The sequence below is a fragment of the Hemicordylus capensis genome, chromosome 3 (assembly GCF_027244095.1).
Source record: "Hemicordylus capensis ecotype Gifberg chromosome 3, rHemCap1.1.pri, whole genome shotgun sequence".
NCBI lineage: Eukaryota > Metazoa > Chordata > Lepidosauria > Squamata > Cordylidae > Hemicordylus > Hemicordylus capensis.
Genome location: NC_069659.1, coordinates 261,931,189 through 261,955,072, shown reverse-complemented (window position 1 = coordinate 261,955,072; position 23,884 = coordinate 261,931,189). Strand labels below are relative to the sequence as shown.

General features: G+C 45.4%; 1 protein-coding gene across 5 annotated transcripts in view; it reads right to left on the bottom strand.

Moving 5' to 3' along the window:
• Nucleotides 1-23,884, bottom strand: part of CPXM2 (carboxypeptidase X, M14 family member 2) — a 164,499-nt gene that overhangs the window by 138,487 nt on the left and 2,128 nt on the right. For 4 of the 5 annotated variants that reach the window (XM_053308486.1, XM_053308485.1, XM_053308487.1 and 1 more), the window contains one exon: nucleotides 2,440-2,541. In XM_053308486.1, the coding sequence (XP_053164461.1) occupies nucleotides 2,440-2,541 (102 nt within the window). Of the gene's footprint in view, nucleotides 1-2,439; nucleotides 2,542-11,173; nucleotides 11,237-23,884 lie in introns of all 5 variants that reach the window. The other variant, XM_053308488.1, reaches the window with a different exon arrangement.

The window sequence follows — 23,884 nt, the reverse complement described above, 5'->3', positions numbered from 1 at the left end:
GGGAGAAATTTCACATTTACCTATAAAATATTTGTGTAAGTTTGCATTAGATGTTGGCAGAAACCAAGTGATATTGAGGTCATTCAAGCAACAAAGGCTGCTTGGTAGGAGGGAGTTTAGGAACATAGGAAGCTGCCATTTCTCTCTGTCCACTCTCTCTATTCCATGCATAATTTTATACACCTCTATCATGTCTCTCCGTAGTCGTCTCTTTTCCAAACTAGGAACATTGGAAGCTGCCATATACTGACTCGGACCATAGGTCCATCTAGCTCAGTATTGTCTACACAGACTGGCAGCGGCTTCTCCAAGTTGCAGGCAGGAATCTCTCTTCAGTCCTATCTTGGAGAAGCCAGGGAAGCTTTAAAATGAACCCATGTACAGGTACTCTCCAATGCAAAGTATAGATCGGAACCCTATTACTGTAGACAGGTAGCATATGAATAGGGCTTTTGCTAGCTATTCGGTAATGGGTTCTGATTCCTTATACAGCACTGCACAAGCCTGCTCAGCTTCTCCCTCTAATAAAATAAATATCTACATAAACCCATCTCCCCCATTTTCTCCCTTTCTTTGCCTGACCAAGAAGGAATTTGTTTATTTATTCGATTTTTTTATACTGCCTCATCCAGATGGCTCTAGGCAGTTCACAAATATAAAAACAGATAAAAACAAAATAAATAGCTCATTAAAAACAAATAAAATTAAAACCAGTTTAAAATCATTTCAATAATCACCAAAGGCCAGGCTAAAAAATGTTTTTAGGGCTCTTTCAAAAGCTACCGAAGCTCTTAAGCCTCTAACATGCATAGGGAGTGAATTCCACTGCCCAGGCGCAGCTATAAAGATCCGAAAGTTGTTGTTGTTACTGCTCCTTATGAAGATATTAGATTAAATGAAGAAATGGTCTAATGGGGTAATATTTTAAATTAAAAGAAAAACAGGGGGGAAATTTAACTGGTTTTCGGGGGGTGGGGCAGCATTGAAAAACATACCTGTGGAGCCTCATCCCAAAACAGATTTTACCTAATCAAAGTCCAGTCTGTGAACTAGACAGGAATCAGAGGTCAGCATCCTGGGGCACTTGTCAAGGGCCTGCTGCCAAACCCTGAAGTGCCAACAGCCCACCTTTGTGTGGCCACAGAGCAACATTCTTGGCTGAGAGAGCCACTGGATTCTCAGCTCCTCCCAACCATCTCATTCACAAATGGAAGAAGGGGGGGGAGGGAGGGAGAGAGGAAGAGGTTGCCTCCTCCAGGGGTCCAAACATGTGAAAATGGCTGCTTTTCTCAGAGGCTGTTGCATCATCACCGGTACCTCTGTGGGAAAACTACCATTTGATGGGATGGCTGGGAAGAGCCCCACACCTCCCTGGTGATGATGCAACGCTCCCCTTGTGATGGAGCAACAGCCTTTTGTCAACAAACTTCTCTGAGGTGGAGCCAGACCTGCTGGACTCCATACCAGAAATACAGAACCATAAAATCTAGGGTGGAATATGGTTATGGCAGATTTTCTAAGCAGTCCTAGTTCTTTTATTGGGGACCATTCAAAAATATTATTACCCCACCTTGCAGTATAAAGAGTGCAGTCCAGAATTCCACAACCTCAGTCCACCATGTCATTCAGTGTAATTCAAGACACCCATAAGGAACCAACACAAGAAGGTCGTTCACATAACTGTATAGAGCGCAGGGAGGGCTGGCAGGAGATGGCAGGATTGCTCCTACCTTTCCACCAGACGATCCTTTCCATTCCTTGGGCCATGCTGCTCGCGTACTCACATGAGCCGAACTGCTGGGAATAAGTGCAGGCCAGGGGAATGCAGCCCAGCCTACAGAAATCCCACAATGCACAAAGTGAGGAGCATGGTACATTGGGGTTTTTTCCTACTGCTGGGCACTCTAGCCACAAAACTGGGGACACTTGCACCCTTCTACCTCAGTAGAAGCCCAAGTAAAAACTCGGGCTACCCAGTGGGGCAGCACTGAGATTGGGCCCAATCTCGGTACTGCACATGAGCAGCCCTACCTGGGTAAGGTAAAGTGTGCCGTCAAGTCTGTTTTGACTCCCACAGAGCCCTGTGGTTTTGTTTGGTAGAATATAGGAGAGGTATACCATTGCCTCCTCCTGTGCAGTATGAGATTATGCCTTTCAGCATCTTTCTATATCGCTGCTGCCCGATAGAGTGCCAGCGGGGATTCGAACCAGAAACCTTCTGCTTGTTATTTATTTTATTTATTTATTTAATACATTTCTATGCCACCCAAAATGCAAGTTCTCTGTTAGTCAAGCATTTCCCCACTGCGCCACTTAAGGTGACCCTACCTAGGTAAGGCTGTGCTATCGCAGGTAGGGCTACCCATGGGCATGCCCTCAAGGTTTAGCAACAAAAAAACACAACAGGTTTAACAAAGAAGAAATAAAAGACTAGTTTACTTTCACGGCTTTCTTCATAAGTACTTCGTCTTTCATAGTCACCATCTGTTGTCCTTTCATTGTTTTTCTTGCTTTTCTCACCTTTCCTATTGCCATTTTTAGCTATCAGGAGAAAAGAAAAACATTGTGTATTATTTCCACCAAATATAAACCATCAAAGTACAACAACAAGAAGTCAATATATTTACTAAATGAAGAAAATAAGCCCTATATTTTAATTCCCTTTTTGTTGCTGGCACAGGTAAATACATTTGTTATCACTGTTTTCAAATGCTTCAGAAGTTAGACAGGCATTGAAAAGAATGAAAATAAGAAGTTAACTTTGCATGATCAATTTCAAAAGAACTTTATTGCCCAGTTGGGAGCTTTTGAGTCCCATGAATTCAATGAGATGTGTTTGTGCTGTGCTTCCACTAGATTGTGCTCACGGTTGGCAGGTTAGCCAGCTGACCTGCTGGCTAACAAAGCGCATGTGGAAGGAGGCTCTGCAGGTTGGGGGACATGCTCAAAGCCTTCACGTGCCTCCCCCCCCCCTCCACCGGTCATCCTGTTTGTGTGCTGTTGCGCCACAGCGCTAACACTTCCAAAGGCTGTCCATGATCTAAAAGCAACCTGCAAGGTTGGAAATGTGTCGCCAAGGTTGAGTGAAGTGGTTCCAATCTTGCAGAGTGCTTCTGGGAGCCAGGCAATGCTCGGAAGTAGACCTGTGATGCAATAGCATGCATGCAGGTGGACTGCGTTGTGTGAGGGCTGCCTACCACCGTGCCCCACAGAGCCTTACAAGCATACTTCATTAGTCAAGAAATCAACCCTTAGGATTAGTTAATAAGGGCTATTAAGTGTAGAATGGATGGAGCAATTTCTACTCTTACTACAATAGCCCTAGGTAGATATTACATTGTACATGTGTACAAATGTGCATATGTTTGTGAATGACTGTGTATATGTCTTCATTGTAATTGAGAACCTGCGTACAGGCACCCTCAAATGCAGGGTCCAGATTGCAAGCGTACTACTGAATGCGTGTTAAATTACTGTATGTGCATACAGGTCTGTCCATGTGCACATTGTACAGTGGTCTACGTGTGTTGAACATAATAAGTCAATAGGGCTGTATATCAAGCTTAGTAAACAAATGGGATTCTAATCCTTTGCCCCAAATTGAAATGTGTATAATACAAGCTCCTTTGGGAATCATCTTTTCATTATTTTGTTGTGTGAGAACAGTTATTTTGTTTTTTGAGAACTTTTTTGTTGAAAAGTGGTGCATACATCTTCCAAGTAATTCCAAGAATGATAATTAGAATGGAACTAGTTTCATGAGAGATTGTTCCTAATATCCTTGTGCCCTGTGTCTTCACAGCCTGCCTGCCTCCCCCAAGCCCACTCCCCACCATCTAAACAAACCAACATAGTAGAATTTATAACTACATCATTTACTGTCCAGCGTGGCAGCCCTGAATATGGTTCCCAACATCAAGAGATTTTGCAGGATTCACGAATAGGAAAAGGCATGTGCCACCATGGTTCCTGCTTGCCTTTTATCTTCATTGTCTTTTTGTGGTTGTGTGTATGAATATTTATGTAAAAAGCCACTTCCTCACTGCTGTTTCAGCAATCCTCCAGAAGAAGAAAGAACAGGCCAAACTTCACAGGCTCATGAAGGTCTAATGGCTTTTACTTGATTTCCCAACAGAGTACCAAAAGCCTTAGGGTGAAGACAGACATGCATATTTGAAAGGGTAATGGAAGTGAAACACTTCATCCACCTTGAAAACAAATCCTTCAGAATGTGGCAACTTATGTTCAAAGCATTCCAACACATTTTAGAATGTCTGTGTGTCTTCATTCTCCAATGATCTGGTAACATTCAGTTCAGTATATGATAATTAGGAAAAAAGAGAAAGAAGGTGGGAAGGGAAGGGTTGACAACTGCAGTCCACAACTCTGTATTTGGACTATACTCCCATATAGGGTCATAAGAGACTCATCTTTTAAAAAAAAAAAAAAAAAAAACCCTTGAGTATAATGCAGCATTCTAGAGATTTTGAAATAGACCCAAGGAAATTTTAGAAGCTACTAGGGGTGTGCACAAACCACAGTTCGAGCGCCAGTTGGGCACTGATCCAGTTCGGACCTTGTGCAAACCGGTTTGGTGCCGTGGGGAGAGGAGCTTTAAGAAAGAGAAGAGCAGCAGTGGCACTCAGCCCAAGTACCACTGCGCAGTGCCAGCAAGCACATGGCATCCATGCATGCATGAGTGCCATTTGTGTGATCAACAACACCATGTTGACCACACAAATGGTGACCGAGCAAGCAAAGACACCATGTGTGTGCTGGCGCCACACCAGGGTACTTGGGCCAAGTGCTGCCCCAGCAGGAAGCTGCATGGGACAGAAAAGAACAGGTAAGTACCTGCTCTCCTCTTTCTTAAAGCTCCTGCTCCCCGCTCCCCTCCCTGTGGTGCCACACTAGTGCTTGAACCGCAGTTCATGCACACCCCTAACAGCTACCAGAACTGGTAGCTAAGATTTTATAGGTTATTCTGAGGAGTATGGGATTTGTCAAAAACTGGAAATACATCTAAGAGTCTTCAAGCTTCTTTGACCTTATTAGAAGCAATTTCAGCCAATCAGGTAATCCCTACTGTTAGTCCCAATCAGGTAGTCCCCACATAGAATATCACTCATATCATTCAAATTACCATAGATTGCCACAAAGGGGAAAATAAATAGTAGTAGTAGTAGTAGATTTTGATGGGTTCTGATAGTAATGGCACACTTCCTATGGATTTCTCACAAACCTCAATGATGGGGATTGCAACGAAACAAAGTTACAGCAGCCTCCAACCACTTCTAATTTATCTCTTATTTTCAAACAGATAAGTTGTTTTAGAAACAAACAACCATTGCCTTTGCTGAAGCACAACAAGCTCAATTCTCTAGTTTGAATTATCACATTTCAAGCAAGGACAACTGGCATTCTGATTCAACAGAAGTCCCACTGAAATGAGTAAGGCAGGTGAGGCAATCATTGTGTAGGATGCTCCAGGTTCAAAAAGCTCAAAATACCATCACAGCCATTATTAATGCCATAAGCCTTGTCCAATATAGTTTAGGTGTTGTGGATGCTGACTTTGCACAGATCAGGGAGGAAGCTCTGCCTCTTGATCTCTGCTCTGCACCATTTATCCAAACACCTGAAAGGACCTCTGTGTGTAATACCCTGTTTCCCCGAAAATAAGACATACCTCGAAAGTAAGACCTAGCAGTAATTTCTGATGTACCACTAATTGCCCTAGTGCATTTTTTGGGGCTAAAATTAATATAAGACACTGTCTTATTTTCGGGGAAACACGGTAGCTGTATATACAGGGGGTAGTATCCATGTGATTGGAAACCCTGCCTTGAGGATTTAAGGGCTCTGTCCATGCTATCAGGAACCCTGCCTTAACAGCTGTACATGTAGGAGCCCCATTCAGGGATTTGAATGAACATGCATTTATAGACGGCTGATGCTTCTTCTCCTGACCTACATGCAATCATACCCTTTTCAGAAGTTATAAAAGATGTACAGAAGTCCAGCATCCCTGAGAGTGTACTCTGAAGCCTGGCCCCCATGTTGTTATGCTCACAAGCCCCACCCCACTGCCCATGATCCATAGTTACTGTGCTTGTCTGAGCAGACAAATTATCAGATTCTTCCCGTGATGCACCCAAACATTCCATATTACAAAATGCTGTGGAAGATTCCTCCACATGTACAGCATTTGTTTCAACAGTCAAATACTGTAACCGTGGACAGCCGGGGGGGGTGGGAGGACTTCTCCGGGCATCAGCACAGGCCTCGGTATTCAGAGTATGCTCTTTGGGATGCTGTACTTGCTTGCATACAACTTCCCCAGCTTTTTACATCGTCTGAAGAGGGCTTCAGTATCCACACAGTCTGAATACCTGAGCAGGATCGCAATGCTCAATGAAGTCAAAGTTAAGCATTTTAAATCTGCTTTCAATTGCACATACTTAGCTCCCTCCTGCTTAACTAACAGGAGGTTAAATAGATTAATTTTGCCCAAGTTTTTACCTACAGATAGCAGAATCTGGCTCCAGTGTGGAATTAGATGCATGCATTAGAGTCCTAAGATTGTCAGGTTGCAATGAGAGAGAGAGAGAGAATGAACGAACGAACGAACGAACGAACGAATGAACTAGCAATTCAAGCCTTTATCTGTATCAGCAAGCATAGAGTCTCTGTAGACCAACTGGTTGATTGTGTCCAAGTTTTTTGGACATATGACAAGAATCTGATGAAGAAGACAATTTCATACAATGTTCATGACCCAATAAACCAATTAAGCTAGTTTGTCATAAAGCTTAATATAAAGGCTCTGTCGACTTAAGGCAGAGGGAGTAGCATTAATAAGGCTGTGAAATCAGAACAAGCTGTGAGCTGGAACCTCTTTTCTACCACTGGCACTTAGGAGAACATGGCAGGCTTCCTATTTTTTCTTCCAAACACAGCCAGAGAATTAGCTTAAATTCCATCTGGATCAGCAAACAAAGAGACAGTGTGTCTTTCATATATTATGCATAGAGCAGCCAAGGTGAAAATTTAGATTTTGACCTTCCTGAAGTACAGGAGTTTGGGGTATATTTGGTCCTCAGTTGGAGATCCAAGTCAGGCACAGGACCAGGACCAGGGTTGCCATCAATGGGCAGTGCCAGGAATCCTGAGGAAAAGACCTGTGCTGGCCTCTAGACCTCACCCTCCCATTACAAACTGGTCCCTTGTTCCCCATTGTTTACTAGGCTTCTTCCCTCAAGCTTATCTGGCAGCAGAGGTTTCCTCACCCACCCTCGGAAGTGAGAAAAAAATAAGCTGCCAAATCCTTCAGCAATTTCAAAAGTGATCCCTCTCCCTTCTACTCTCACAGGGTGGAAAGAAGATGAGCTGCTACCATCACTGCCAAATCCTGTGGCAGCAAATCCTGCTGTTTCTACTGGTCAATGGACTTTCCCCCAAAGGCCCAGCATCAATATGGAGCCTACAGATGCTTCCATTGGAATCGGGGGGCGGGGGGGGGAGAAGAAGGAACTGCTGTGCAAGCCTCAACCTGTACCATAGCTCCTCCTCCTGCTCTCCTCGTAGACCAATGGGAACATCCTCCAGATCCCACCATAAGACAGTCATTTGTAAATTGGGTCTGTCTAGCAGTGAAGACAAAATTAACACACACGCACACACATGGCACACACACGTAGCACACACACATGCAAAGCCGAATTCTGTGCACTCTTCATGAAGTCAGAGTTGCTGACACAGCAAAGAGTTTTGAACCTTAAAAACTACCCCTGAGAAACAGGAAAAACACACACCGGAATGCATTCAGGAACAAGACTCAGTTATGTAAATTGTTATGTAAGTTACATATCTCAGTTATGTAAATAACACTAGCACCCTTTTTTTCTGTGTTTCATCTGAATAGCAACTATTACACCCAAACCTTCTTCAAGTCCAGTACCTGGAATTCCTCATTTTTAAATTGTTTTTCCTGCCTTTGGAACTGTACAGAGAACAAATCCTATAAAGGGGTTTTTCTCTCAAACCTCAGTACTTGACTTCTCTGAAACTAGCTTGGATAGTATTTGGGGGGGGGGGGATGACAGCACACACTGCCTTCTACTGCCCAGAACTGCTCGTGTGCTTTTTCCTAAGCTGAGTCACTGGACTACTGAGTCTCTAAGTTGGAACACTGGGCTGCAGAGTCCAGATCTCTGCTAAGCTGGACTGAGCTTTTTGGGTGTTCCTTGCATGGGCTTTGCTGTGGGGAGATCTACACAAGATTACCCTGGACATTCCTGGACCCAAGAACCCTTGGGTTCCTCTCTGAGTGGCCTGCTATGGTTTAAATTCTGTGCTTGAAGCCCCTGGACTTCTGAGTAAAGTCCTTGAGCCATTGAGGCTGGTTACTCCCTACATGACCTTGCTGTGGACTAATCCCTGCACTTGCGTGCCTGGGAAACCCAGTGCTCTCTTTTGTTAGCCATGGTTAGGTAGAGTGCCATGGACCTTGGAATATGGTGCCAAGCCACAGCCTGCTCTCTCTCCTTGTCTGTCACTTTGGCAGAATCTTTGCAATGGTAATCTCATAAATCTTCCCCAGCAGAAGTCATCACATTGGCACCACGCATAAATAAGCAGATGAAGGCCAGGTATCAAAGCTGCTCTTGTTTCTTTTCTCTTTCTTCTTCCCTCATCTCTTCTCCTTCCTTCTGCCCACTTTTCAACATCTGCCAACCACTAGGCTATTAGAGACTTCACTCTCTTGCTCCCCTCCATTTTATATTGTCCCTGGAGCTGCCTTCACTCCCTGTGCATACAAGGTTGCCAACTACTTTATTTGCTTCTGCATTTTTTCAAATGAACTTTATCTCTTGTTTTCAAAGCCTTGGCTTTGAGTCTGTTGGTTCTCTTGGGCATCCTACCATTAACACTGCCTCTGTCTAGACTGTGGTATGTTTGTTCTTCACATCTGCAAATCTGATTTTGAGAAAAATTATCCCAAGATCATCCAAAGCCCTAGATACATACTGAGGTCTTGCACACAACCATGAGAGTGTGGGGAGGAAGAGCAAGAGAGAAGGCAAGGGAAAACCTACTTTCCCCCCAGACGATTGGTCATTGTGTGTGGGACTCATGCTTGTGTGCCCACATGACCCGTGCATGTAGATCCAGCAGCATAGATCTCTGGAGGCTGGGAAAATGAGTCCCAACCTCCAGGAAACCCAAAATGCACCATGTGAGCAGTTTGGTACATTTAGGGGCTCCCCCAAGAGTTGGGGGCTTTAGCTGCCTGATTCTGCAGCCCAAGCATTCATGGCAGTTTTCCCTCTAACAGGGATTCCCAGATGTTGTTGACTACAACTCCCATAATCCCCAGCCAAAGGCCATTGCAGCTGGCGATGCTGGGAGTCGCAGTGAACAACTTCTTGGAATCCCTGTTAGAGGGAACACTGGACCCTGGCTCTGGGTTTAAGGGTATGCTAGTGCCATTAACCCTGGCTAAAGGCTGTGGTTAAAAGTCTGGTTAGGTGGGGCAGAAGTACTGGGATCAGGAGCAATCCTGGCGCTCTACATGGGCAGCCTAACCCAGGATGGCCTGCCCTAGCCTGGGTTAACCTGCTCGTTTTGTGTAGCATATATATGCATGAGCAAGCCACTGCAAAGGAGTTGGCTAGATGGGCGCATATGGACCCTTGAGGGGGTGGGGGGACCATGTGTCCAACCAGGCCCACCCATGACAGTTGCCCTGTGGGCACGATTGGTCAGCTGCCAAAGCCACAGAGACCTAAGAAATGCCTGTTGCTGATGCCTATGAGTTGGTGCTCATAGTCTTCATGTAGTGGTAGCACAGTGACCCTCTCAACCAAGAAAGCCTCTCACTGTTAGCTTCTCTGTCCCACCTCATGGTGGGGGGGGCAATAGGGAGGGGACAGAGGAATCACTGAAGAAACCAAAAGAGAAAATCCTCAAGTGCCTCACAGAATTCTTTATTGAGCTTTTTTGGTAAAACCAGAAAAACCTCACCACACGCTTGCTACTGTACCTTTAGTAAGTTTAAAGAAAAACAAGTTGTTCTAGTAAGAACTAACCTGCCTACATTCCATTCACTATCTCTACAACTGGACAAAATTTGGTTGAAATCGAAGTCTACAAGTTAGATCACTTGCACCAGAAATGTTCACGCATCCACCATCTTGGATCAGGGTGGATGACATCACCATCCATCTAAATCGGTTAGACAATCCATAAGTTAGCCCACTTGTGCCTCAAAAGTTTATGCGTCCACCATCTTGAATTGCAGTGGATGACATCATAGGAACACAGGAAGCTGCCATATACTGAGTCAGACCATTGGTCTATCTAGCTCAGTATTGTCTTCCAAGACTGGCATCACAGACTATGTCATTGAACATTCCCCATGTTTTCCTACAGCTGTAGCAAATTTGGTTCAAATCGGTTAGGCAGTTCACAAGTTAGCCCATGGAGCGCCTCAAAAGTTTACACGTCTGCCATCTTGGATTGGGGTAGATGACATCATCACAAACTATGCCGTTGGGGTGTCCCTATGTGTCCATACAACTGCACCCGATTTGGTTCATATTGGTCCAAGCGTTGTGAAGTTGATGGAGACACACACACACACACACATGGATGGACACAAACACATAATGCCAGGTGATCTCTTAAGCCTACTGGAAAATAGACTAACACATTTTAAAAAATCCAAGTACCTTTGAAAAATATTATCCAAATGGCACTGGTCTGAGTAAAGAATTCTGTGAGGCATGTGAGGGTTTCCCACAACCCATCCAACGAGGTAAGCTCCACCACAAGGTTCACCCAGGTAGGAGGGGGCCCATAGATAGCAGAGAGTACCCTGAAACTTGGAGCCAACCCTAGTCAAAACTGTCTCTTCTGTGCTTTTTTTTCTTTCCTGAATAGGAGATGTGGTGAATAGAGGAGCAAAGTGGCCAAATTTGCAGATGACACTAAAATACTTAAGGTAGTGAAATCCAAAACAGATTGTGAAGAGCTCCAAAAGGATCTCTTCAAACAGGGTGAGTGGATGACAAAATGGCAAATGCAGTCCAATGCATCTGAAGCAAGTATAAAGGCAAAAATACCCAACTTCACATATACACTGATGGGGTCTGAGCTGTGGGTAACTAACCAGGAGAGACATCTTGGGTCATGGTGAACAGCTTGTTGAAAGTGTTGACTCAGTGTACAGCAGCTGTGAAAAAAAGGATCATTAGGATGGGGATTGAAAATAAAAATGCTAATATTATCATGCCCTTATAGAAATCTATGGTGCAGCCACATTTAGAGTACTGGGTGCAGTTCTGGTCAGTATATCTTAAGGAGGACATTGTAGAACTGGAAATGGTGCACAAGAAGGCAACCAAGATAATCAGGGGCCTGGAGCACCTTTCTTATGAGGCAAGGCTACAGCATCTGGGGCTTTTTAGTTAGGAAAAGAGGCGACTACGGAGAGACATGATAGAGGTGTATAAAATTATGCATGGAGTAGAGCGAGTGGACAGAAAGAATTTTTTCTCCCTCTCTCACAACACTAGAACCAGAAGTCACCACATGAAACTGAAGGTTGGGAAATTAAAGACAGAAGGAAGTACCTTTTCACAAAACACATAATTAATCTATGGAATTCTCTGCCATGGGATAGAGTGATGGCCACTAGCTTGGATGGCTTTAAAAGGGGCTTAAATGAATTCATGGAGAACAGGTCTAACAATGGCTACTAGTCTGGTGGCTATAGCCTCAGAGGCAAGATGCCTCTAAATACTAGTTGTAGAGGAGCAACAGCAAGAGAGAGGGCATGCCCTCACCTCTTGCCTCTGGGCTTCTCAGAGGCATCTGGTGGGCCACTGTGTGAAATAAGATACTGGGCTGGATGAGCCTCGGGCCTGATCCAGCAGGGCTTTTCTTAGGTGCTGGTGGTGATCTGGGAGAGGAGTGTGGATGTGATAGAGGGGGGCTATAAAACTTTGCTCTGGCTATAGTCAAAATCAGCTCCACCCCCAGCTTGTCAACTGCTCTTATTAATAGAAAAAGCTCAGGCACAGGAGCCTAATCTGAATCAGAACCATGGTGGAGCCAGTGGCTAAAGACTTCCTTCCCCTATTCTACAGTCCTGATTCAAACTGTACCTCGCCACAGCTGCATTTAGCAAAAATAAAAATAAGTGTTCAGAGGCTAGTTGCATGCTTACACTAATATTTGGCCGTAATTTTCATTGAACTCTATTATTGCCTTTAAATTGCGTTATCTGCCTTGGAGATCTTGCTGATGGAGCCCAAAGGAAAATTAAATGCATACTAAAACATACATACAGTTAATCATTAGTCAAATCCCACTTCTCTAGAACCCTCAGGCTAAGGGTTTTGGCCAGCCTGAATTCAAAAGGTGTAAATGATTTCACACATACCACTTATTTGCTGGTCGAATGACCGTAACAATAAAGATTTGATTTGGCATACCACTTAAAGAGGCTGTTCACACGAGTAGCCAAATCCAGGCTTGGGAAGCCCTGTCTGGGTTTAGCTGCCCGTGTAAAGCTCCATGATCGGGGCCAATCCTGGTGCTGCCTGCCCCGAAACCCCGAGTTTTAAACCTGGGCTTTCTCCTGGGTTAAAGGGCGCGAGCATGTCCTTCACCCCAAGTACAGGGTCGTGTGTGTGTGACCAGATTGTGTGCTTGGGTCATGTGGGTGTCTGACTCACAGAAGAACCCCCCATTGCACCATACTTCTCATGTGGTGCATTTTGGGATTCCTGGAGGCCAGGACTCTCTGCCTCCCCCTGCCACACACCCTACCCGCATCTCTCATGGTTGTGTGTATAGCTTTAAACTCTTATGAGCCTTTCTCCATCTGTTGGTGTTTGTATGTATGATTGCCATGAACCCTGCTTCAGGACTTCTCCAACCTTTGGGCTGTGTGGTCCAGGGTGGACAAATGCCTAGAAGTATCCAGATCCTCTCTTACAGAAGGGGGGGTCGGCTTTGAAGGAATTGGGTGGAGTGTACCTGCCCATTCCCGAGCCAGGGTGTGTCGCCCAGTAGGGCGCTGGGTAGGATTTTAGAGTTCTGACCTGCTTCTATTGGCCCGCACTGTTCTCTAAGGGTGATTAATCACCTGGTGTTCCAGTCTGCCATGCTTTGTGTAATAGTTAACAAAGTTGTGGCCCTTTTCTTCTATACTAAGTCTACGTGTTTTCTTGAGCTGGGGTGTGGGGACAATGTTTAATTTTTGTTTTAAAATGTTTTTAAATTGTTAGTTGTTTTATTGTTTTTAATTTGTTGTAGCTTTTCATTGTTTTATGAGTTGTTTTAATTGTAAACCGCCCTGAGCCATTTTGGAAGGGCGGTATATAAATTAAATAAATAAATAAATAAATATGTAAAAGACAGAAACATTATTGAGCCAGGATTTTAAACTGATTGATAGCTATGCAGGAAGGTGGCCTTACTATCGCATTTTAGTCTTCCTGTGAGTTTTGTGTCTGCTGTGAACAGAAGTATTCTATCTGCCAGAGGGGTTTATTCCCACATGCACTTCTTTTGACATGCACATGGGAATAGCTTTTAAAAAAAACAAACCTTGACAGACACAGTTTGACCTGGAAAAGGTGCAGAAGAGGGCAACCAAGATGATCAAGGGCCTAGAGCACCTCTCTTATGAGGCAAGGCTACAACACCTGGGCCTTTTTAGTTTAAAAAAAGACGACTGCAGGGAGACATGATAGAAGTCTATAAAATCATGCATGGTGTGGAGAAATTGGAGAGAGAGAGAGAGAAATTCTTCTCCCTCTCACATAACACTAGAACCAGGGATCATCCAATGAAATTAATTGCCAGGAAATCTAGGACCAACAAACAGAAGTACTTTTTCACACAATGCATGATTAACTTGTGAAATTCTCTGCCACAAGACGTGGTGACAGCCAACAACCTGGATGGCTTTAAGAAGGGTTTAGATAACTTCATGGAGGAGAGGTCTATCATCGGCTACTAGTTGGAGGGCTGTGGGCCACCTCCAGCCTCAAAGGCAAGATGCCTCTGAGTTACTCTCCATTTGCAGGAGAGTAACAGCAGGAGAGAGGACATGCCCTCAACTCCTGCCTGTGGCTTGCAGCGGCATTTGGTGGGCCACTGTGCGAAACAGGATGCTGGACTAGATGGGCCTTGGGTCTGATCCAGCAGGGCTGTTCTTATGTTCTTATGACCTCTCTTGCCTTCATGAAAGTGTTTATTTGATTACTATTAACTGGCATCATATTAGTAAATTCAGAAAACGGTGTCACCATATTTCACCTTCCCAAAAACAGATTCCAGTGCAGCCATTCTGGTTCGCAGAACTCTAAGACCACAGAGCGACCACAGAGCTTAAAAAACTTTGAGTTTCACTGATTACACACTGCATCCACAAATGGTGAGGTGGGGGGAATCCCACTAGCACCACATGACAGCTGAACTAGAGTGGAGGGGGAAGAGGAAAGAGGGGAGAGAGAAAAGGCACAGCAGAGGGGAAACGCCTTGATTTTCAACCCAACTCTCCTCTGACTTAGGGTTTGTTTGTTTTTAAAATTATTTAGTTATTAAAGGCAGAACATTATAAAATATCACAGATCACAGAAAGCATAATAGCTCATAATAATAGCTCTTCCTAGAGATCTGGTCTCAATTATTATTATAGATGTTACCAATCCAAAACCTTAACCCAAACAAATCTGAGCATTTTATTAATAACACACCTTTCCATATCTGAATGTAACAAGCATTTCTTTGAATTAGTTGATACACATGATGGAGCTACACCAAATTCTTCTATCCAGACCTTTTTATTGCGTAATTTAAAAGAAAAAATATATAAGCTGCAAGCAAAGAACAAACATTTCGACATGCAAACGTCAACTTCAGTGTTCCATGTCTCACTGTTTAAAAATCCACACTCTTATATCACAGACACTCTCCCTAAATCTAATCAGGCACCTGGTTAGAACATGAAGAAAAGAGGGGAGGGGAGGTGGGGAAGGCAGAAATGGATGACTCACAGCTTTGCCTGCTTATCAGTAACTCAAACAAAAAAAATCAAAGAGGGGAGGCTGTGAACTAAATTACTGCTTACCCTTCTACAAACGATGTATTTTAAGATTTCTTTCATTTCTTCCTTACCATTGACCTCAGACTGTCTAAAAATTTGTCTTAAAACAGTGCTTGTATTATAAGTAATATAAATACTTATAAAACTATAAATAGCAAACATCAGGCCCTTTCTCGCAACCCTGTGAGAGAGCTACCGGGAGTGTGGTAGGGGAGGCCGCTTAAATTGACTTTCCCTGCAGATGATTGCTTAGTCCTTGATGGGCGCACTCATCACATGCCCAGACGGTCACTAGCTGCCTCAGGCAGTGCAGAAGTTTGGGTGCGAGGATGCATTGTCACTGGCCAGGAGCCTGCTTGCGTGTCAGTCCCACGCAGCACTGACCCATGAGCAGTTAGCCCAGGTTAAGTGCACGAGTACACCCTTAACTTTGGCTAACTGGTGGGCTACTTTGGTGGGTTTGACACTGGGAGGCAGGAGCCAGGTGGCTCCCAGAGGTTCTAATGGGCAACTAAGCCCCATCTTGGCTGCTCATGAGAACAGCCTCATTTTAAAAGAGACATTCCCCACTTTTATCTTGCAAAGAAGCCTTTTCTAAAATTATGTTTGTTACCACACATAAATGGCATAATCTAAATACATACTGTGCCAGAAATATTCTTAACCACATACAAATGTATGCAGTTAGTTGACAGAGCAATTGACTAAGTTTTCTTTAACTGAGTGACAACCCTGGTAGTTAAGGCAAACTGGCACTCTCTCTTTTTCCAGACCTGTGATAATGGTACTGGAAACCTAGTCATTAATTGTTTGTGTCCATCTCCCTCTTGATTCCCTCCATATCACCGATAGCTATACTTTGGCAATTGTTGAATGCTCCACATATATACACACACAATAAAACCTTAATTTTAAAAATGAAAACTCATCAGGCAGTGTAGAGCTTGTACACAAGGTAATTATTTTGCACTCCGGGGTGCCGAGAGGTGAGTTAGCACAGGTCATGTTACACCCTGTATTTTGGGATTCCATCCAAGTCTAGTTGCAGGGCATGAAGTGCTAGCATTCAAGGCAGGGAAGTGTGAGAGTGTCTCATTCCACACTAGAAGGAGTGACATGTAGTGTCACTTAAAGAAGGAAATGCATAACTTTTGAATGTTAGTCATGTGAATTAACTGAAGCAGAAGATGCCTGTGTGGAAATGAAAGTGCTTTAAAGACAAAGATGGCGCTGTCAGAGGCGCGCCTAGGTACTTTTGGCGCCCGGACCTGAGGCTTCAGAGCCCCCCCCCTTTCTATTTTTTTAATATACTGCTGCCTGGCCCTTGCCATTTCCCCTTCACCCAGCTCTGGTGGCAGACACAGGTGGGCCTCCTCAACCTGCAGGCTGGCTTCCTTGGGCCCAGGGACGTAGCCATCATTGTGCCAACAGGTTCAAAGAACCCGGGATGCCAGTGAAAAGGGCTGCCGAAGTCCTGTGGCTTGAGATCTGGAGAAGCCCAGAGCGAACTCGCCCCTCTGATGCCCAGGCTGCTGAGAGTCCATGCAAACTCTCCGTCGGTCAGGCAGCACCGGCTGCCCGATAGCACGTTTTTTCCTTTCTCTTCCTCCAGAGAGGAAGAGCAAGGGGAAAACGTCCTATTGGGCAGCTGGCGCTGCCTGAAATAAAATGGAGAGTTCACTCGGACTCTCAGTAGCCCGGGCAGGGCCCGAGCCATACCCCTGTGAGCGTGACGTCACAAGCACGGGCGTATCTGGAGGGGGCCTCCAAGTGGGGCCAGACCCAGGCCGCTGTTTGGCTGGCTCCGCAGCTGCTCGGGCCTGCAGACCAGCTGCTTCTGTCTGCATGTGTGGTATAGTGGTGCCAAATGCTGCCTAACCCCATGTACCTAGTGATGGCCAGCCTCCTTTCAACCTTTGAAAGTGGCAAGGGGGTAGGAAGCAGGGAAGGTTACAGCCTCCTCTTCTCTCCTCCTGCCTCTTGCAAGCTTTCCAAGAAGTGTGAGGAGAGGCGCTCTTTGCAAGGCTTGCAGGAACTGATCAGTCATAAAGAGCTTCTCTGCTGACAGTGGTGGGGAACATTTGCCACCCAGCTGCTTTCCCAATAATCTACCACCTGAGGTGACTGCCTCACCTTGCCTCATGAAAGCGCCCAGTGGTGCGTTTAGGTACAGACCACGGAGTGGGGGTCCGTGGCCTCATGTCTTCAAGGGGGGCCTCCAAATGCTGGGGGGGGCTACCCAGCGCCCCGCTGCCCCACCACTGCTGCCCAGGCCCCGCTGCCCAGTCTCCTCCTCGGCCTGCAGGCCGGCCACCTCTCTGCACGTGTGTGCAGTAGGAGTTATGGAGTATCGTATCCCGTGACGTCACTAGCGACAAGACTTGTAGATTTGACACATCATCACTTCAAAAATTAGAAATTAACTGGAGTTTGTAATGCCTTTTTACAGGAATGTTATGGAGAAGAGACATTTGGTGATGAGGCATTTCAGAATGAGGACCATTTCCTTAATAAAATACATCTGGCACCCCTGGCTAGATATTTTTATCCTAGACTTACTTGGATGGAAAACATACTTCTCATCCTGTAAATTTTCCCTGCCAAGAAAATCTTTATATTAAGAGTAGAGGGAGTACATTTTTGCTGGATATTTCTCTCATGCTACAGTCAGGGTTTTCTGTTTTTGTTTTGTATATAATACATAACATTTATTTTATACTTGAGAGTTTTCATAGCACCTCACATTTATTTTCTCAGTAAATCTTACAATAACCCTGTAAGGCAGGTTGATGTTAGATCTGATTTATACAGGATTTGGGCACAGTTGGTAGTTGGGTCCATCTACTAAACACTAATTATGTCATGATCGCAAATTATAACTGCCACAATGGATCAACTGTGGAACACATTTCATGTGGTACATTCCTCATGTCCATATCCCAGAATGTACCAGCTAGAGATCCATAGTTTATTATTTATTTATTTATTTATTACATTTATATCCCACTCTTCCTCCAAGGAGCCCAGAGCGGTGTACTACATACTTGAGTTTCTCTTTCACAATAACCCTGTGAAGTAGGTTAGGCTGAGAGAGAAGTGACTGGCCCAGAGTCACCCAGCTAGTATTATGGCTGAATGGGGATTTGAACTTGGGTCTCCCCGGTCCTAGTCCGGCACTCTAACCACTACACCACGCTGGCTCCATAAGCTGTAAATCAGAAAGTTCCCATTTCAGCTCTTTTCTCTATGATCAATTTAGTAAGTGGCCTTAAGTAACCTATTGTCTTTCAGATTCAGTCCTAGGAGAAGACCCAATTTAAGCAGGATACTTTAGACATGTATATGTTCCACACATCTTTTCATACACACCCAAGCCATCAATTGCGGGCATGCTAACACTGAAAATGAATAAGCCACCATGTGGCAAGAGATGCTTTGAATGCTTATTAGGGATAGTTTTTAACAGAATCCTGTATACAGTAAATCAGGACAATAAAATCCACATAATCTTCATGTCAGATGGAAGGTCTGGGCTGAAAAATAGTGGCTGACTATCTTGCAGAGCAAGGATGTAGTGGTACAGCAACAGAACTTCCCACCATGGGTGTAGTGTCCATTGGACAAGGAACAAATATCCCGGGGCCCAATGGGTCAGACCACCGCACAGCCACAGCCACCCCTGCCCCACCACTGCTGCCCTGCCACCACTTCTTAGCTTGGCCTCCATGATGGGTGATCAGAGCAGGGCAGGCCACCCCACATGACAGCGGCTGGCGAGGCGGTGGCAGGCCTCTCTTCTCTAACCGAACTGCACACCTGCGCAGTTCGACTATGGTGGACGTCACATGCCTGTGACATCACGGGCATGCGACGTCCACCATAGTTGTACTGCGCAGGTGTGCAGTTCAGCCAGAGGAGAGAGGCCCGCTGCCACCGCCACACCAACCACTGCCTTGGGGGGTGGCCTGCCCCACTTTGATCGCCCCCCCCCCCACCTTCCAGAGGTCAAGCTAAGTAGTGGCGGCGGAGCAGGGGGAATAATGGCAGGCTGGCAGTGAGATGCTTGTTGCCCCACCCCTTGCATCTGACATCAGATGCAGGGAGCATGGCTTGGGGTGCAGGGACATGCACACTTTGCGCATGTGATGGGGGGCCCCCATCCAGGGTTTGCCCCCTGGACCTGGGGATCTTCCTACACCTCTGCTTCCCACTAAACTGCATCAGTACAGTGGGAAGCATCAATTTGTTTAATCTTCTTTTCCAGGAGCCCCTCTGTGCCACCTGAAAATATGTCCCTGAGGGCTGCGCAACCCTCAGGGATATATTTTCAGATAGCACAGAGGACTTCTGAGTTCATGGTAGTGGCAGCATCTGAACTTGGGGTTCCTTAGTTCACAGCGCAGTCCATTAGCCACAACAACAGCAATATAAATCAAATTTCACTAGACAGTGTAATATAGGATATGAACATGAGCACTATTACAGGAAGTGTATGCTTTAGCTGATGCATCATGCTAAACATCTGGTTGGTAGAAAAGCATGATTCTGCCAATTGGTATGATTCTGCCAATTAATTTATTTTTGTGTATATTATAAGTTACAAATATTTACTTTAGTAAAATAAAGATCTGAACTGGTTTAACACTTGACAGTAAAGAAAAGAAATGGGAGAAGACACCAATCCAGAAACAATGAAAGAAGAGGTGCAATGGAAATATATTTTATTTAGCCCAAGTTCTCTGAGACAGTAGAAAAAATTGCTTTGTTCACCAATGTCCCTGAAGAAGAGTCCCTGACTTGAAATGACTTGAGATGAATACAATATATATTCTCCTCTGTTATTGTTCAACACTTGATAACACCATTTGAAATCAATGAAAATGGAAGAACAGCAGAAAATGCCATTTTCTTGCTAGCATACTATTTGAAACAGCTGCATGAGAACCATCAGTTCCCATTATTTTGATGGTGGTAATTATGATTTAATGTATCTATATAGATATCAATGTGTACTTAAAGTGCAGAAGGTAAGAGGTCCCTGCCCTAAGGGAATTACAATATAATATTCTACACGGGGGAGATAACAGGAAAGAGGCTGATAAATGAAGGTAGGAGTACATAGGAGAGGCTTATACATTTATTTCAGTTATACTGAAATATATAGGAGCCCCTGGTGGCACAGTGGTAAAACTGCCGCCCTGTAACCAGAAGGCTACAAGTTCGATCCTGACCAGGGGCTCAAGGTTGACTCAGCCTTCCATCCTTCCGAGGTCGGTAAAATGAGTACCCAGAATGTTGGGGGCAATATGCTAAATCATTGTAAACCGCTTAGAGAGCTCCGGCTATAGAGCGGTATATAAATGTAAGTGCTATTGCTATTGCTATTGCTATACATACTTAGGCTTGGCTACAGTAGTGTATAGGAACTCTGGGGTAGCTTACATCATCATCATTATTGGCTGACATACTGTACAACAGTACTTCAGCATAGTGACACTGAATGCCAGTGTGGTGGAGTGGTTCGAGTGTTGACTAGGACCAGGGAGACTCAAGCTCAAATCCCCATTCAACCATTAAACTCACTGGGTGACTCTGGGCCACTCATCTCTCAGCCTAATCTACCTCACAGAATTGTTGTGAGGATACATATAACAATGAACACTACTTTGGGCTCCTTAGAGGAAGAGCAGGATAAAAATGTAGTAAATTTAAAAAATGTGTTACATAAGAGTAAGTCCATTATTTCCATTGACTTACTCTTGTGTAACAATTTGTGCAAATTTTGCATTTGTGCAACTCACACACATGCAATATTACCAGACTGACATACTGTTGCACAGTACTCCAGCCACTTATGTTGTTATATTTATCTACAGTACTGCTTTATTTATTTACTAGTTGAACCCACACAGAACATCTGTGCACTAGGACTTTGTAGCCCCCCGCCACAGCCCCTGCTTTATTGCTCAGTGTCAGCCACCCACTCTCAGCCAGCCCCTCCCACTCGCTCACTCACTCAGCCCCTCCCCGCCGCTCACTCTCTCCCTGCTCTCTCTCTCTCACCCCCTCCCCACCACTTGCTCACTCACTCACCCCCTCCCTGTTCACTTGCCCTCTCCCTCATCCACCCCCTACCCACTCCTCTTCCCTACCTGCATATGGAATTCTCACTGCCCAATCTCCATGGTGCTTCTGTTCTGTTACCTCCTATTGGTAAAGCACGGGAGGTGGGGGGCTTGCCACATACGACGTGTGTTTGTGTGTGTGTGTGTGTGTGTGTGTGTGTGTGTGTGTGTGTAGAGAGAGAGTTCAATTTCTATACCACTTTTCATTAAAACTATCCTACCCGTACAGAGCATCTGTGTACTTTTTGGGGCCGGCTGTTCCCTCCTGCCCCACTCTCTCTTGCCCTCCCTTCTGTCCCACTCTCTCTGCCCCATACTCTCTTGCCCTCCCTCCCCCTCCCTCCTGCCCCACACTTTCTTGCCTTCCCTCCCCCTCCACTCTCTTGCTCCCTCCCCCTCCTGCCCCACTCTCTTGCCCTCCCTCCCCCTGCCCCCTCCCTCCTGCTCCCCTCTCTCTTGCCCCTTCCCTCCCCTCCCGCCCCTCTCCCCCTCCCTCCTGCTCCCCTCTTGACCCCCTTCCACACCACTCTCTTGCACTCCCTCCCCCTGCCCCCTCCCTCCTGCTCCCCTTTCTATTGTCCTCCCTCCCTTTCCGTTCCTCTCCTCCTTCCCCCACCCGCAATGTGCATCTTACCTCAGCGGGTGGCGAACAGGGAACATCCTCCCGGGCGGCAAAGTCCAACCGCCCATTTCCCTCCCACCCCGGCCTCCAATGGGAGCCCGGGGCTTAGCGCTGTCGCCTGTTTCCCACTCACCCCTCTCACCTCCTCCGGCCATCCTGCTGCTGCCACCTCCCACTCCCACTCCTGGCAGCCAGGCCAGGCTGTGCCGCCGCCACCACCTTATCCTTTCCCGGGATGGCCTTACTTGGCCAGGCCGTCCCGCCGCCTCCTGGCAGCCAGCCAAGCCCGTCTCCTCAGGCTGCTTTGCAGCCCACTGATAACGCCCACTGCCATTTTTTCTTACCGCCCGCAACTCTTGCCCTTCGGCAGCGGAACTCTCACAACATGCCATGAGAATTTCGCAGCCAAATCCAGGACACGCATGCCGGCTAAGAGAATTAAATATATCGATAATCCCAAAGCGGTTTATACTATAGTTAAAATAATGCACAATTAAAATACAAAAAGTACAGATATTAAATATAAATATATCTTCATTTAAAATGTAGAAACCTATATAAAACAGTAAAACAAAAAACACAAAGCAGCAGCAGCAGTAAAAACTGTACTCTCATATAAAAGCATGGATGGAGAGCCACATTTTTACTTGTTTTCTCAAAACTTTAATGGAGGCTGTGGAGCAGATACTAGCCAGGAGAGTATTCCAAAGCCTGGGGGCAATGCCTGAGAAGGCCCTGTCCTGCTTGCTCCACAACCAAGCCTCTCTCACTATCGGTACGCAGAGCATAGCCTCCTCCAATGATCTTGTCAAGTGGGCAGAAACCATTGGGAGCAAGCAGTCCTTCAGATATCCCGAGCCCAAACCGTTAAAGGGCTTTAAAGGTCAGAACCAGCACGTTGAATTGGACCCGGAAACAGATTGGTAGCTCGTTCAAAATGTGTGTAACATGATCCCAGCAAGCAGCTCCAGATAAAATCCTAGTTGCCGCATTTTGCACTAGCAGCAGTTTCCGAATATTCTTCAAGGGCAGCTCCACGTAGAGCGCATTACAGTAATCCAAACATGATGTGACTAAGGCATGGGTAACTGTGGCCAGATCTGCCTTCTCGAGAACGGGACGCAGCTGGAGCACTAGCCAAAACTGTGCAAAAGCACCTCTGGCCACTCTCTCCACCTGCTTTACAATTTTTAGGAAAGGGTTCTCAAAGCAATTTGCATAATAAAAGAAAATGCTTCCCTGTCCTAGAGGATCTCACAATCTAAAAAGAAACACAAGTGACACATCAGCAATAGGCACTGGAGGGACACTACGCTAGACTGAAATGGGGCAGTTGCTCCCTGCTTGCCAGTATGAGAGCCGCCACTTTAAAAGATGCCACTTTGCCCAGTCAGCAGGAGTTGACTTACATTAGCTTACATTGATCATATGTGTGGCATATGTAGGTTGCTGTAGCTTTCAGACTACTATGAATTTTAGTCCTCCTCTGATTAAAAGCAGCTACTGATCGGTACCAGCTGCTCAGCCAAAGGGCAGATCACATGTTCCTAATTCCCGTCCTTCAGCTTTGCTTCATTCCAGCTCAGACCCAGCTGATTGTTTGGTACAAACACCTAATTAATCCAACATGCCTTTGGTCCCATTGAGCTAAAAGAAAAACAAAGCACATTTAACGCTTGCCAACTGATTTTTTTTCTGTTCACTATATTGGTTTGCTCTAGGATGCAGTGTTAGAGAAGCAGACTCCAGTTATCCTGACATCAAGATTCACATCTATATGTTAATACTAATTATTGCTTATCTGTACTGATCAAACAGTCAATACAGATAAGGCCCTAACACCTGCTTTACTGCCCCTGCTTTACGGCCCCCACAAGATCTCAAACCTGGGTCCCCAGATGTTGTTGAAAACAACTCCCATCAACTCCAGCCACAATGGCCTTGCCCAAGGGGATTAATTGGCATAAAGGTAAAGTGTGCTGTCAAGACAATTCCGACTCCTGGCACCCACAG